Source organism: Ornithorhynchus anatinus, chromosome 13 (genome assembly GCF_004115215.2).
Source record: "Ornithorhynchus anatinus isolate Pmale09 chromosome 13, mOrnAna1.pri.v4, whole genome shotgun sequence".
Classification (NCBI taxonomy): Eukaryota; Metazoa; Chordata; class Mammalia; order Monotremata; family Ornithorhynchidae; genus Ornithorhynchus; species Ornithorhynchus anatinus.
In genome coordinates this window covers 30056777-30073145 of record NC_041740.1, presented here as the reverse complement: position 1 = coordinate 30073145, position 16369 = coordinate 30056777, and the positions used below count along the sequence as shown (strand labels likewise).

At 38.6% G+C, this 16369-nt stretch overlaps 1 protein-coding gene across 4 annotated transcripts in view; it reads left to right on the top strand.

The window, feature by feature from the left end:
• Nucleotides 1-16369, top strand: part of SEMA3A (semaphorin 3A) — a 266016-nt gene that overhangs the window by 178770 nt on the left and 70877 nt on the right. For all 4 annotated transcript variants that reach the window (XM_039913932.1, XM_029077340.2, XM_029077341.2 and 1 more), the window contains one exon: nucleotides 10990-11083. In XM_039913932.1, the coding sequence (XP_039769866.1) occupies nucleotides 10990-11083 (94 nt within the window). The remainder of the gene's footprint in view (nucleotides 1-10989; nucleotides 11084-16369) is intronic.

The following is a 16369-nucleotide window of genomic DNA, read 5'->3' as shown; positions in this document are numbered from 1 at the left end:
TGTTTATGAATACTTAGCAAGTAGTGCAAAATGAAGATTATAGCCAGAGATAACTTGACCCAATGCTAGAGATTTTGCATTTTTGTAACTCTTCTCCCAGTAGAGTATAGCTTCTTGGAAGGTATTTTGAACAATAATAATATTTTAGGGCAGCCATCATGTGATTCCTTCAGATGTCTTGTGGCCCACCATGAAATACACTACTATAGATCATCATCTCCTCACCATCTTTGGTGAGGAGATGATGTCAACACAGAGTTGGGGAGGAAAGAGGTAACTGAAGAGGTGGAGGGAGGGCCAGTCCTGCGAGGTCCTCCATGCCCCTCACAGAGCCATTCCGGGGACAGAGAGAACTGCTGGTTACTGGCCCACAGCAGCCCTGCCGTGCATTGCGGGACAGAAAAAATATCCACTTTTCTTTTTATACATTGGCCAAGCCGGTCTTTATTGCTTTGCTGGCTCCAGTTTGCTTTTACCATTGATGAAACTTATGGATGATTTTCTCTGAGACCAAAAGTTCTGTGTATCAACCCTTTATTAGGCTGGCCAGGATGCTTATGATCAATCAAATTTCAGCTGGAATATCTGTTGTCTAAATTTGCATGGTTCACACTTGTGGACTCCACTGTCAAAGAATATATTTATATGGGCAGCTACAAGAGACATCTCCCACCATACTGTCAGTATACTCATCTGTAAAGATCTGATCAATAACTCCAAGTGCATATACCAATATCCAATTTACCTAAACAATCAGATCACTCAATCATTGAATACTGTACTATGTGCGAAGACTATAAGTCTTGGGACAGTACAATACAAGAGTTGGCAGACACATCCCTGACCACAATGATCTTACAATTAAGAGCGGGGAACAAGCATCAATATAAATGAGTAATATATACTATATGATTTAAAGATAGTACCTAAGTGCTGTGGGATTGAGGGAGGACAGATACCACATGTCCAAAGGTCACCTACCAAGTGTATAAGCAACATGGAGGGGAGAGAGAGCTGGAAAAAGAGGGCATATTCGGAGAAGGCTTCTTGGAGGAGATATGAACCTTAAGATAATAAATGTATTTATAAGGGACTGGTCAAGATAAGCTAACTGTTTCGGTTTTGGCTGACTGTATTGACTGCAGGTAACTAGATAGAATATCTAACTGTATAGACTCATTGTTTTATTGAAATACAACTCATTACTATTGTGCAGAACACTGTACTAATCACTTGGGAAAGTATAATACAACAGTACCCATTCATTCATCATACATTCATTCAGTCAATCATTCAGTAGTATTACTGAGCGCTTAATATATGCAGAGCACTGTACTAAGCACTTGAATGTACAATTCAGCAACAGATAGAGACAATCCCTGCCCATTGATGAGCTTACAGTCTATCAGGGGAGAGAGACAGACAAAAACAATAAATAAATCAAGGGGATGTACATCTCATTAAACAAAATAAATAGGGTAATAAAAATATATACAAATGAGCAAATGAGCACAGTGCTGAGGGAGGGGAAGGGAGAGGGGGACGAGCAAGAGGGAAAGGGGAGAAAGGGGGCTTAGCTGAGGGAGGTGAAGCAGGGGCAGAGGAGGGAGCAGAGGGAAAAGGGGAAGCTCCAGTCTGGGAAGGCCTCTTGGAGGAGGTGAGCTCTCAGTAGGGCTTTGAAGAGGGGAAGAGAGTTAGTTTGGGGGAGGTGCATGTGCCTTGGGACACTTCTAGGATTTCTATGAATATTGTTTAGCCAGGATATGATAACTTTTCCAATCCTTTTCCCTTATCAGTATAATGCACCTTAGATCAGATTTTTCCATATTTTTCCATTTGAAGTTTCTTCTTGGGTCATTCAGATTTCAATTAATTATCCAGATACATTTTTCCATTGACTAAAACCAAATCAAGAGACACCAACATACTGATTCATGGTATTTCTTCAACATTTAAAAGCAAAATTTAATCCGTTTGCCATGTCCGCCTTGAAATAGGATGATGTGACACACTGCTAATACGGTTACCAGATGCGAAGACTTTGATATTTGCAGATTTCATGTATTGAAGAGCTGTAGGCACTGCAGTTCATTCCCATTTTATGCCCATTACTGAGCCCTGTCAGTTGAGAATCAATCCATCGATGCTACTTATTAATAATGATGGTATTTGTTAAGCGCTTACTAGGTGCAAAGCACTGTTCTAAGCATGGGGTGGGGGTGAGGTACAAGGTGATCAGGTTGTCCCACGTGGGGCTCACAGTCTTAATCCCCATTTTACAGATGAGGTAACTGAGGCACAGAGAAGTGAAGTGACTTGCCCGAAGTCACACAGCTGACAAATGGCAGAGCTGGGATTAGAACCCATGACCACGCCTGGGCTTTTTCCACTGAGCTGTATTCCCAACGCTGTACAAGCACTTAGTACAGTGCTCTGCACACAGTAAGCACTCAATAAATACGAATGAATGAATGAACGAATACTAAGTGCTCTGGAGAATATAATACCCAGAGTTAGTAGACATGTTCCCTGCTCATAAGACCCTTAGAGTCCACAGGTAAAAAGATATACCATGCTACCCCATGCCTTATGTTTTCCCTTTCTACTGTAGTTTCCCTACTACTTATAAAATCTATACTCTTCTTTAAGAAGATTTCAGAATGATATTTGTGAAAGTCAGAGCAAGCTACATCATCCTGAAAATATCTGGATAGGTGAGATTTCTGGATATGGAAAGTCTAGTGTGGTTAAGCTTTTACTTTTGGCCCAAAGGGGCATTTAGTAAAGTACATTGACTCTTTCAAGTCTCTTAGGTACCTTTTGGAAATTCACTGCTGCAGTCTGTTAAATAATAACCAAGTGGTCTAAATGGATGATTCTTTTCTCCTGCCTACTCTTCAATTAATGTGACAAATTTACTACAGGGAGAGAATATGACTCATTATGTAAGAAGAAAAGCAACTGTAATAAGAATTCCTTTTAAATCCACTGAAATGATTAGAATCTCCAGAACAAATGCAAAGATAAATAGAACGGCATCAAGTGTGTGAATAAATAGCATGGGGGCAGTAAGCCTGGACAATTTTTCTCTGTGTCAGGTATGTATGATAAAACCTTTTTAGCCCTGAAATGCCAGAAGACAGTTTTGAAGATCTAAAAAGGATCAAGTAGAACTCTTGGAAAAAAGTTAATAGGGTAGTGCTTGTCAGCAAGGTGTGGAGTTTCATAGAAAGGTTTCTAAAGTTCAGGAATGAGAACTGTACTTTTCAACTCCATTTATAGGTAGAGTCTGATCCCTACTGTCATTCACATTCTAGTGTCAATAGTGTCAATAAGTATGGCATTTGCTTCATTAAAAATGCTGTATATTCCCCAAGAAAGTTCCTACTGATTTTACAGACTTTTAGGGAAAAGGAAGATTAAATGAATAAGGTTAAAAGGCTGTTACAATATAGGAGAAATCTCTTTCCATACAACAGGTATAATGCACTGAATTGAGTTCTCAACCAAGGGACGTGAAAGTAGTCTGAGTTTAGGTCCCAGTTCAACCAGGAATTTGGAAATTTTTGTAGACTGATCCGGGTTATTAAAAAAATGTATACAACAGCTCTGGAATTGGGAGCATCGAGACTAAACTGACCAGGCTGTCTTGCATTCAGGTAACAGATACCCTTGTTCCCTTCAGATGCTTGGACATCCATGCCAGGGATGTGACCTGTTCAATCCATTCTGTCCACAAATTCTGGGCCCTGGAACATGGACTTCAAAGAATATTGGGAAACTTAAATTCTACACTTCCTTCTGAACCTTCCTCCCCTGTCTTTGCTTTCTTAATCATCAAGGAGAAGGGAAAAGTGCACAGGTTTGCAATGCCTAGTCTCCAGACATGTAAAGAAGCAGTGTGGCTCAGTGGAAAGAGCATGGGCTTGGGAGTCGGAGGTCTTGGGTTCTCATTCCGGCTCCGCCACTTGTCAGCTGTATGACTTTGAGCAAGTCACTTAACTTCTCTGTGCCTCAGTTCCCTCATCTGTAAAATGGGGATTAGGACCTTGAGCCCCTCATGGGACAACCTGATTGCCTTGTGTCATCCCCCCACCCAGTGCTTAGAACAGTGCTTGGCACACAGTAAGTGCTTACAAATACCATCATTATTATTTTTTTATATAAGCTTCTAATTTTCTACTTATATGATCACAACCTATGAAATTCAGTTCAACCATGTGTGGCAAGAATTAAGTTTTCTCATATTGGATAATGTGGTATATTAAGTATTGTTATTGCATTAACATGGATGTGCTTGAATTATTTTGAAGAAAGTTCAGACAGTTCCCAGAACTTTAGGGATTTCTCCCTTCTAATGCTCGTTGGCGATTACAGAACTAACTTAAATATTCTAAACATTCTAATTTTTGAGTATGAGGGAAAATTAGGGCTGTCCCTTGCTGTCACAAGGATCTTATTTCTCTGCCCTCTGCAAATTCTTAAAGACAGTGGTAAAGATATAAACTTCTACAATATCCCTGCAAACAAATAAAACAGTCTATCAGATGCCATTACCTGGGATTTACTGCTAGCGATAGTAACAGTACTTTCAGTGCCTAACTACTATGTGAAGAGCACTGTTCTAAACTTGGGGAAGAAAAATACATAAGTGAGGAATTAGATATGGTCAGTGGCCCTCAAAATTTCACAATCTAAGAATTCAGGTGGGAAAGGATGTGGTAATAGACACGGAAAGGAAAGATGAAATTTAACAGATTCAAAAACAACATAAAAATTTAAAGTTTATAGTCCAAAAAATCCAGTAGTTGAGGGGATCGGTAAGGGCCTTAGGATGCAGTCACTCAGGTCATCAAGAATCAAGTCACAACCACAACCTTCCCAGTGTTCTCAAACTGGAAACCCTCTCACGGAATATGTCGTGAGTTGGGGGGCGTGCTTAAATATTGGGAAGGCAGTGCGGTGTTGTGGAAGAGTGCTGGTCTAGAAACTGGAAGATCTGGCTTTGAGTCTGAGCTCCATTTACCAGCCTGCTGTGTGCCCTTGGGCAAGTCACTTAAATTCTCTTTGTACCTCAGTTTCCTCAACTACTAAATGGGGATTATCGTACCTACCTTTATAGCTACCTCACAGAATTGTTATGAGGGCAAAATTGAGATAAGTAATATGAAGGTACTTTGGAGAGAAAAGCGCAGTACAAGTACTAAGGTATTGCAATATTGGAAATAATTGTTTGCAGAGTCATAAAACCACATGTGAAGGTGCTGAATTTCATTTTATGGAAAACACTAAGAAAAAGAAGCCAAAGCTTTAAAGACGCCTGGAGAACTAGAATTATAAACAATCCTTTAAAGACTATCAAATTGTTCCTGCAAGAATAAATTCTTTTCTACTTTGATCATAGCTTTAATCTCTCTTGTGTGATCCAAAAGGGGAAAAAAATCTTGCTAAATTGTAGAGGCAATTTTTACAAATGTTACTTTGAAATTTTGTTCCATAAAATATTCTCCTGTTACCTGCATTTATTTATAATGGGAAAAGATTGAAGTTGGGAAAAGTATTGCCACTATTATTGCACTGATGTTGTGTGATTTATGTAGCCTTGGAACTAGATGACAGTATAGCTATTATTTCCTGTGATGCCTTACCTCACCACAGTCTAATAACATGCAGGAAATTCAGAAGACAAAGAGGAAAACAGTGATCCTGAATTCTAAAAATATCCTATCAAAAATGATGCAATCATGTAATAAAGTATGGTACAGTAATTTATAAAGTACGCTAGTAGTGGCTGCTAAAGCAATTAGGATCCAAAACTAGGATTTTCTGGTCAAACATATTACTAAAAATGAAAAATATTCCAGCTCAGGTAAGATGTGTATGTTCTTAAGTATAATGGGCTACACTGACTTTAGGATTTTGTATCCTATTGTTTGCATATGGAGACTTCACTAAAACAGAAAATCATTGAATTGCAGTTCATTCCCTAGTTGATCCATACAGTGATCTAGGTGATATATTCCATATGCCAACACAATGTTATTATACAGGTATTCTAATATACACTATCCTTTGAGAATTGTGCAATATCCTATAGAGATCTAATGTCCGTTAGGTGAGAGGGATAGCACCATTAGTGCCTTTACTAATCACGCAGAGCTAACGTAAAATTTAGAATAAGGTTAATCGGTCACAAGAAAGGAGAGAATGTCTCCGTTTCTGGACATACTCCACTGATTTAGCAGCAAAATCTTCTTTCCACAGGGATGCTTAAGGAATTCCTGTGATGAGTGCTTGGACACTCCTGTACATCTATCTTCAGGGTTGATTAGATGGTAGACTGAAAGCTACAGTCTACAGTAAATCCTGAGATGAGTGCTTGGACACTCCTGTACATCTATCTTCGGGTTGATTAGATGGTAGACTGAAAGCTACAGTCTACAGTAAACTCTATACTGTAAGCTCATTATGGGCAGGGAGTATATATGTCTGCTAATTCTATTGTATTGTCCTCTCCAAGCTCTGCATGTAGTACAGAGCTCTGCATGTTGTAAGTGCTCAATAAATATGATATACCACCTAACATTCCTGGCTTTTACCTCTAGCGTCCTCTACTTTTCCTCACCCATTCCAAACTTTTCTTCCAAGAACTTATCAAAACACTTTTGACCTAATATTTTTGCCTAGACAATTGTCCTTGAAAACAGATTCCATATGCCTGTCACCTGCTGGGTTTTCCCTTTGTTTCACATGAGCCTATCACCTTGAAGCTTTAAGCTTCTATCATTTTTCATAGGAACTAAAGTACTCATCTAGGTGTTGTGTGATTTGGTTATTCTAACCTGCTCAGCTAACCTTCTCCAAGAATTTCCAAACTTCAGTCATGTCCCCACTCAGTCAATCAATCGCATTTATTGAGTGCATGCCATCTTTTTAGAATATTGGCCTAACCTCTTTCAGTTGAAACTGTTCAGATTCCTGTAATCAAGCAGGAGTTAAGTAAGGCTTTTAGATTATTTTGAGAAGAGGAGGCTAATGGAAAGAGGAGGCTTTACAGTATCATCAAATCTTTTTTTTTTTTTTGCAACAGTGATGTTGACCAGTTCTTCTCACTTTCTAAAATAAAACAAAACTGGCCTTAAATTAAAGTTAGAAGAGACTCTGAAGGTTGCAACTCGAACAGAATGGTTTCAGAATTTCCATCTCAGGAAATCCTTGCCAACAAGACAGAGGACTGGACAGAATGTCTTTTTGAAGGCCTCCTAAGGATAGCATATCCAAGGGTATTATAGGGAAAAAAAATTGTGCTTATTTCAGTCTTTGGAAAAACTACATTTGGTAGATAGAACAATATAGTTTTTTCACAGTGGGTGATTCCACTTTGCAGTTTGGATAGAATGCCATCAGGTAATTTGGGATCATTAGTCCAAAAAAGCCCATCTTTCCAGAGTATGTGATATAATGATAGAAGAAACAGCTGTACATAAGAATTCAACATCACCAATACTGGTCAAAGTGTGCAAACTATAATGTAAATTTTCCTTAACAATGGGGTTTGGGATAAATTCAACTCCTGCATTGTTTTAATATTCTTACCCTTTTTCTGTAGCGTTTCATCTATTTTTTTTAACAGCATCTTCTACCATTTATACAGTGAGTTTAGTGAGTTTGGTTGATTCATGCTGCCTCTGGCCTTGAACTCCCTCCCCCTTCATATCTGACAGACCATCACTATCCCCACTTTCAAAGTCTTACTAAAATCACACCTCCACCTAGAGATCTTCCCTGACTAAAATATCGTTTTCCATATTCAGTCTCCCTTCTGCCTTGCCTTGCACTTGGATTTGTACTTTTTATTCACACAACTTTCAAAACCATGGTACTTTCATTCATACTTTCAGTGCTTTCATTTTAATGTCTGTCTCCTCTCTAGACCTTAAGCTCCTTATAGATATGGAACACGTCTACCACCTCAGTTATACTGTACTCTCCCCCAAGCACTTAGAACAGTATTCTGCACGTAGTAAGTGCTCAATAAATTACAGTGATTGAGTCACCCAGACATCTTGAACATCAATTTATTCTCTAGCTAAGTTCCAAAATAAGCCTGTTTATTTTTCTAACAAGTAATTTACATACTCTTGGGTTTTATAGTATTTCACATGTTTACTTTCTACAGTTGAAACTATATTACATTGGCAAGAATAGTTTATCTTACTAAACTTCTTTCGTGGGTTCTCTAAATTGGAATTGTGACTTCCTTCTTTAAGGAATTTACCTGTTTCAATTTTCCAAAATTTTGGCCCAGTACTTCAGCATGTCTTTTGGGAAAGACAATTTGCATTTGTGGTATATCTCCACCACAGTGCTTCTTCCCTGCCAAGAACTGTCTACACCTTAGACACCAGAGGTCCAATTCTGTAAAGTTATCTCTTTTTAGGGATTTTGTGAAATGTCATTGTTCTTCTCCAGCCTACTCTCCCTCCTTCCAAATTATTTTTCTCCCTTCTCCTCTTGGCAAACTGTTCACTCCCACTAAATTTCACACCTCATATAAACCGCAGAATCCCAAAAGGGGTTGGTGAGTGTTTTTGCCTCAGGATATGTCTGTATTCCTTTTCGATATGATTGGATGCATTTACGTGTCTTAGACTGAGTTTACGTTTTCTTGTCTGATCTTGGAATTTCTTGAGTGGGTTGAGTTGTGCTAAGTTGTGTTTTTAATTGCTTTTGTTAAGAAACAGAAGTTTTAGGCTCTGGCATCCGTCAGTTACTGTACATGTTAATTATTTTTAGGTTTCATATGAAGCAGGGACATGTGCGTCTTATTCCTTTATCATATTAGGACTATTTGTTTCATTACCAGAACACCTAACAAGGATTCTAAACTAATTACCCCACAAATGAGCTTGTGAATGTTTTATATTGTACTGAACTGCCAATCTTTTTATATAGCTGAATGATTTGAAGTACTGGCAAAGCTAAGTGAAATTACCCAGAGCTTAATATGAAATTGAAGACAAAAAGTGTTCAGTTGTCTAGAGCCTGACCTGTTTTCCTTGTTAAGTATGGAGAACTTTTAAGACTGGTGTCTTCTTCCACTTTTCCAAATCCAGTGAGGGATCATTTGGAATAAAGCCAACAGGCATATAACTCTATAGTCGAAGTTCAGTTTCAATGTTATCATTACTACCCAAGGATGAAACATGCCAAAATCATTTTCTTACCAGAGAAGGTTGAAAGCAATTTCCTGCAGGGGATAGCATCATCACTTAAGGTGGCCTTTGATTTATTTTGACAGTCATCTTCCGTGGAGGTTTCTCTGTGGCACTGGAAAGATCATTCATAGTCAGCCAAATTCCTAGCCGTCTCTTCCCTTGCAGTGTCTCACTCAAGGGAAGAATCTTCAGCACACAGGCAGACGGTACTGCTCTGAGAAAGAAGAGAAAAAAATTGGCTCTGGGTCAGTCCTTTTACAGTTGGCCTCTGAGGCTCCAGGACCTTCAACAGTTGGGCAACTGGGCTCACTCTGTTGCCTTGGAGCTTTGCTTTATGATAAACCATGTAAACCATGATGTTTTTGTGGCTACATAACAATAATAATAATAATAATATTTGTTAAGCAGTTACTATTTGCCAAGCACTATACCGAGCACAGGGGTAGATACTAAATAATCAGGTCAGACACAATCCCTGACTCACTTGGGGCTCACAGTCTAATTAAGAGAAAGAACAGGTATTAACCCCCCCAATTTTGAAAAATGAGGAAACTGAGGCACAGAAATGTCAAGAGACTTGCTCAAGATTTCACAGTTGGCTAGCAGTGGAGCTGAGATTAGATCATAGGTCCTTTGACACCCAGATTTATACTTCTTTCAGTACCCCCCACTTGTACTGAATCCCGGGATGCCAGAATGCCATGTGAAGGGAAACTTAGCCATCATCATGTCTCCCTGTTCTTGCATAGAGAAATGTGTTTCAAGAACTGAAGTGAGAAATATATTGTATAGTGTTCTTGGGTTTCCAAATCACTTCCATATCAATGATCTCTTTTTGAAATCCTCATAACATGTTTGCGAGTTAGGAAAAGCTTGGTTTTTTGGTCCATTGTACACTTTAAGAATCTGAGTTACAGGGATGTCACTGACTTGTTTCAGATCACACATCAGGTCAGTGTCATAGTTGGGACTAGAATCCAAATCTCCTGACTCTCAGACTCATCCTCGTTCCAGTAGATCACATTACTTTATGGCAACTCAGAGTTCCTATGAGAATAACTCAGAAAACAATACAGAATTGATTTTATGACCCACACTTGTTGATAAATTCACAAAAACATACCACATTTCAATCTAGGTGTCCTTAAGATATTAAAAAAAAAACTGCAAGCCAGATGATCAAAATAAAATGGAATGCATTAGTCATTTTTTTGCAGGATCTTAACAGTCTTTCCAGCTGCCATTTAGTAAATCATCTTTTCCCAATGAAATATACTGTAAATTCATCCTTTCATCTGTAGGATCAGGTGTGCTAAATATCTATATGGTTCAAAAACATGAATAATATAATGCTTTTAACATCCGACATAGCAAAGAATCAGTTGGATAAAAGAAAGATTCACTGAAGAAACATCCAGCAGCACTGAGTTCTGGCTTCAGTTTAGATTTGGAACATTGATCAAAATTACTGATTCGGGTAAAAGTCACTCACATCAATATTCATAAAATAAATTGAGTTGGTGAGACAAGTAAAATTCTATATGAATGTGCTAACGGGGGTAGCTTTTATCAATTTATGGAAATATTGAAGCCCCTGGGTGGAAATATTTATTATTAATCCAGCCAGTTAACATCTGAATAGTACTCATCATGAATGTCACTCTTTGGTTGTTAGACCCAAATGCTTAACCTCTTTCTGAAAAGATATTTGCTAACTGACCTTTGAAATTCTCCTATCCTTAAGTAAATATAATCATTTTTTCATCTACAGGACAACATTTTTAAGCTGGAGGATTCTCATTTTGAAAATGGCCGTGGAAAGAGTCCATATGACCCTAAACTGCTGACAGCATCTCTTTTAATAGGTGCGTAGCCCACAATAAATGAGACACTCATTTCCCATAGATCACTCCCTAGTTGTCTGTTCTTTTTCCTGTTTCAAGGTCTTTAATTCTTTATCTTGAAATCTTTCTAGATGGATGTCAAGTGTGGTCAGTTCAAATGTTTTGGAGATGATGATGAAGCACAAAAATCTTACTTCCTTTCTCAAAGACTATGGAATGACTTCAAAGTGATTTATCAGGATCTTTTTAAAAAGTCCTATCTAACTCATCCACTTCTAGGTGTATTTTAGATCTTTGATGCTGTCATAAACTTTGACTCTTCTTACCTCATTTTTCTGTTACGAGAAAGCCCAGATAATCCAGGAGGGAGAAGAACAATAGATTACTGCTTAACTGCTTCTGAGTTCTAATTTCTGGTTGGACCAGAGTTGCATACCCAGTTCATTTATGTCAGTCAATCAATGGTACTCAGTGTTTACTTTGTGCCAAGTACCAAGCACTGTACCAAGCACTTGAGAGAATTCAATGCAACAGAGTTGGTAGGCAAGATCTCTGCCCTCAGAGGAGTTTACAGTCTTCTGGGCATAATCTTCATTACCCTTATTTCTGTTTCTTCCTCTTTGAAGTATGGTTAGTTCAGTCAGTAAGCAATAGCTAAGAGATAGTAATGGTAAAACATTTTTCAACTGAAAGTGTGGGACAGGAATGCTACCTGGAACATAAAGGAAACTTTCATTTTAAATGAAAACTCAAATAAATCATTCCAGGATTCTCCTGGATTTTAGCCCTTAACCAATATCTTTCAAGCTCAATATTATTGATTATAATAAGCAATTCCTCGCTGACGATTAACAAAGGGCTAGTTTCTGAATTATGAGATTTACTGAACTATACCCCAAGACAGAATCCCTCCTCCCTGGGAAAATGGAAGAAAACTGCCTTATCATGAACTATCCACTTTCTTGCTTTCCAAATAAAGAGAACATTAGAACTTCCCATAAAAACCATTTGCCCCATTTATACTGGCTGAATTTTAAACAGAAGTTAGTCAAGGAGGAATGTAGCAAACTTTAGCAAGCCCATAATTTTCCTATTCATGGGAACCCTAATGATCCCACGTGATTAACTGCCCTAGGGCACACAACTGAGTAAAAAAGAAGTCATCCTAACCAAAGGAGGGGTGTTACACTTTGTTCAAACTTGTACCCTATATTTATTCAAAGTGCACCCGCCAAAAAAAATGGAACACATCTAAAAAGTGGTATATAAAATAGAGCCGTGAGCAACTTTAATTTGTGGTGCGTTGCTTACTGGGAATTTGCCTGATTGTTTACTTTAATATTCAGTAAAGAGAAAGAGAGAGGATGATGACAAGTAGGTATTATGAAGGACATACAGGATGCCACCACACTAAGTCAACAGAGGATCGAGCCTTGAAGTGCGTCATTTTCTTTGATTTTTGTTTTAATTTATTTTGTTCAATAAGTATTGCTGAAACTGAATGGTTGGAATTAGGTGGTGTGGAAGAAGGATGATAGAAGAGAAAAGATGAAGGGTGTGATGGTTGTCTGGACTTAAAGCAATAAAACAAGGAGTTCTTGGAATGGAGGTTCTAAACGAACATAGAATGTGAACTGAGTTAGCCACATTCCGCTTTAAAAACACGCTAACCAGTCATATGTACAGAGTGATTATTGTATGCTGTACTAAGCACTTGAGACAGTACAGTATAACGATCGCTGCCCACAATTCAACTTGACTTTTGATAGATGCTGAAGCACTTTTTTCTACTTTAGTTGCTCTGGTCTTCCTTGTACATTCTAAGGGTATGTTGATTTAAACAAAGTATGTAGGAAAGGGATAAGTAATATACTTCCTGTTGACAAGATGTTTACACTTCAACGGGGAAGGCAGATATAAGGATATGTCCAGATCCCAGCTGTCCCTATAGGGAAGCAACATGGCTTAGTGGTTAGAGCACAGGCCTGGGAGTTAGAAGGATCTGGGTTCTAATCCAGGCTCTGCTACTTGTATGCTCTGTGACCTTAGGCAAGTCACTTAACTTCTCTGTGCCTCACGTACCTCATCTGTAAAATGGAGATTAAGACCGTGAGCTCAAAGTGGGACAGGGATCGTGTCCAACCCATTTACCTTATATCTACCCCAGTACTTAGTATAGTTCCTGGCACATAGTAAGTGCTTAACAGATAGCACCACTATTATTATTATTATGAAATGCTCCTTCGTTTACGCTATACTAGCAACAACATACTAAGTGCTTTAAGAAGAGAACAAAGAACAAACTAATCTAAATAAATGGGTAGTGAAAGGAAATTTAGGCACACATACTTAATATAATGCCTCAAATTCGTGTGCTTCCAAGGAATTAAGCTACACTTTGCACCAAAGTGCCATGCTATCTTTAATGTGTTTCTGCTGTAGTTAAGTGTCAACAAAAATAAGTCTCAAACCATGTCAAGTGGGTTCCACTTCCCAAGTCTTTTTTAATAATTTCAATTGTGTTGTAAAGGAGTATTTCATCATTATTAAATTGTTTCAGGATTTTTGAAAATATGTTTTTTATTCCCACCACCTGCAAACATTTTTCATTATTTTCTTTAAAAACCTGTTCATTAAAGGTAGCAATTGCTACTCAGCTCTGAATAAATTCCAGCTGTGAACACAATAGAGCTAAGCCTTCCAAGATGCAAAACGGAGCATTTTCCCTGTACTTAACCATCAGCTCACATTTACACAATGTTAAATGAACAGGCAACATGAGAGATGTTTCTGTTTTTCCCATGAAGTGTTTGCCTGAAATTTCAGCACTAATAATTCAGGTGTAGAATCCAGATTGGAGAGAGATTGCTGAAGCCCATTTTTTTTTTTGGCTAAAATTGAGTTTTTCATTCTTTGTTTGGGACTAGGCCACACTCCTGCCGGGAAATTGACTTATTTTTAAACACTATTTCTGCATCTTTTTTGATGGTAGCAACCACAGGTTGCAAGACATTAAGTTTGTCTTTTATGGTCTTTTGATTCTGTAATGAGCCCCTATAGAGAGCCCGATTCACCAGTGTTACTAGTACCATCTCAGCAAGACATGTTTTCTTCCTTACCGCACCCATCCAAAGAATTGTAATCCAATACTCCAACTGATCCAAGACACATTTTTATTTTATTTTGAGGTGGAACAATAAAGCCAGAGGATATGCGACCTTTATTTAATATGTGCCCCTGTCGGCATTTCAGAAATGCTGAAAATGCTCTTAAATTCATCCACTGCCATTGTTGTTGAGATCAGTGGAGGGTAAACTTCTTTTAGAGATTCATGAGGCTTACAGTGGGAGAGAGTGGGGTGTACTCAATCACTTTGTAATCTGAAGGTTAGTATATAAAGCGGTGCTAAGTATAACAAATGGATCTTGCATGCACTTCTCAATCATTCAGTCAGTGGTATATATTGAGCATATACTGGGTACTGAGCACTGTACTAAGCTTTAGGGTCAGTATGAAGGAAATATAGTTGGTAGACATGTAAGCCCGTCAAACGGCAGGGACTGTCTCTATCTGTTGCCGACTTGTTCATCCCAAGCGCTTAGTACAGTGCTCTGCACATAGTAAGCGCTCAATAAATACTATTGAATGAATATCCATCCATGAACACTTCAGTCTAGAGAGGAGCTTATGGTCTAGGTATGCCGTACCCTTTTATTTATCTGTTGGAATCCCCATCTGGAGTGGGAACATGATTAGCCAAAGAATGAAAGTGTGAGTGAGTGGCAATTCAACAACAACACTGTAATCGATTCCTTTGCACAGATTCCCAGTCCTGAAGTCTTTGTGACTGGACTGAGGCATGTCCATCACCTAAAATGGGAGACTCCATCATCAATTGCCTGGAGAAATCTTTACATGCTGACATTGCAACAGGAATTTTCAGCCATATATTGTTCTAATCAGCCACAAAGGCACACACTGATAGCATCTCACCATCAGTAGCACTGTCTTCAAACCCAAAGGATAGATGTTGGGCATATGTGGGAATGGGTGGCATGTTAGCATTTCTGTATTCATTTTTCATGTGATAAATTTTACAAGGCCTGAAGGGAACTACAAGAGATGGGTAAAACGAATCCCTGCCTTCAAGGATCTGGGGAAGGAATGCCAACAGGAAACATGAGTGTTCAAATTTAATTCAAGAGCATGAATAAGACAGACTCAATGCTAAAGAGAAAGAGAGAAAAGGGAGATGACAAGTGGCAAGACTCTGGGAATGAAAAGACCTGGGTTCCAGTCTAGCTCTGCTGGATGTCTTATGTTCCTCAGCTCTGAAATGGCGATTAAATACCTGTTTTCTTTCCCACTTAGACTGTGAGCCCCTTGTGGCCCAGGGACTGCATCCTACCTGACTAGCTTGTATCTGTCCCAGTGCTTAGATTGAATTCCAGTCATCTGGGAATAGATGGCACCAAAGTGAAGATAAGGTTAAAGAAAGGTTAAGAGAAGTATCTGAGCCTTTTTCACAAGTAAAAACCGTTTGTGTTCTTTAAACTCTCGGTTGAATATGCTTTACATAATCAGGACTATAATTAAGTGATTTTTTTCTTACCCCCAAACCTAGTCAAAAATGGCACAGAAGAATGAAAAATTGTTAATTAATGATATGCTCACTGTTTCACTTCTGATTACATCTCCCGCTGGGCCCTGCTGGTCTATTTGTGTCTGATATCTGCTGTGAATTCACTGTCCTAAGTCTTTCTGCTTTCTTGTTTCACCCTTCCTGACTTTCATGGCTACCATGGGGCTCACAGTCATTGTGGTTAAAGTTTATGCTTTAATTTTTCAGGGGTAAAAAGGTCAATAGCCCCCTTTTGACATGGGCATTCACCATGAAAATGCTAGAATTGCCATGAAAATCATAGGCTTTTTCCCCAAAGCACATTTTAAAATGTAGGCTCTGATTCACTCACCATGAAAACTCTTTTACTGAGATTTTAACAGTTCATCATTCACAACTTCAGCTTTTTGGAGGCACACTTTCTTGCAGTGACATCCAAAGTATTTGCCCGTAAGAGTGGAGAGTGTAGTGGTATGAACTGCATTTCAATTTGGCTCTAGAAAGGTCCTCTATTGTCTATCTCCTTAGGACTCCCATGCATTTTAATTTGAGTTTTAACTTTTAGCCTCTCTGAGAACTTCACTGGCAACCAGGAGCTAAACAACACCATTTAATTATGTTGCATGGGCAGCATACTGACCAACGAAGCCAAGATAGATAAGACAGATAAGAAAGAGAAAATCCTT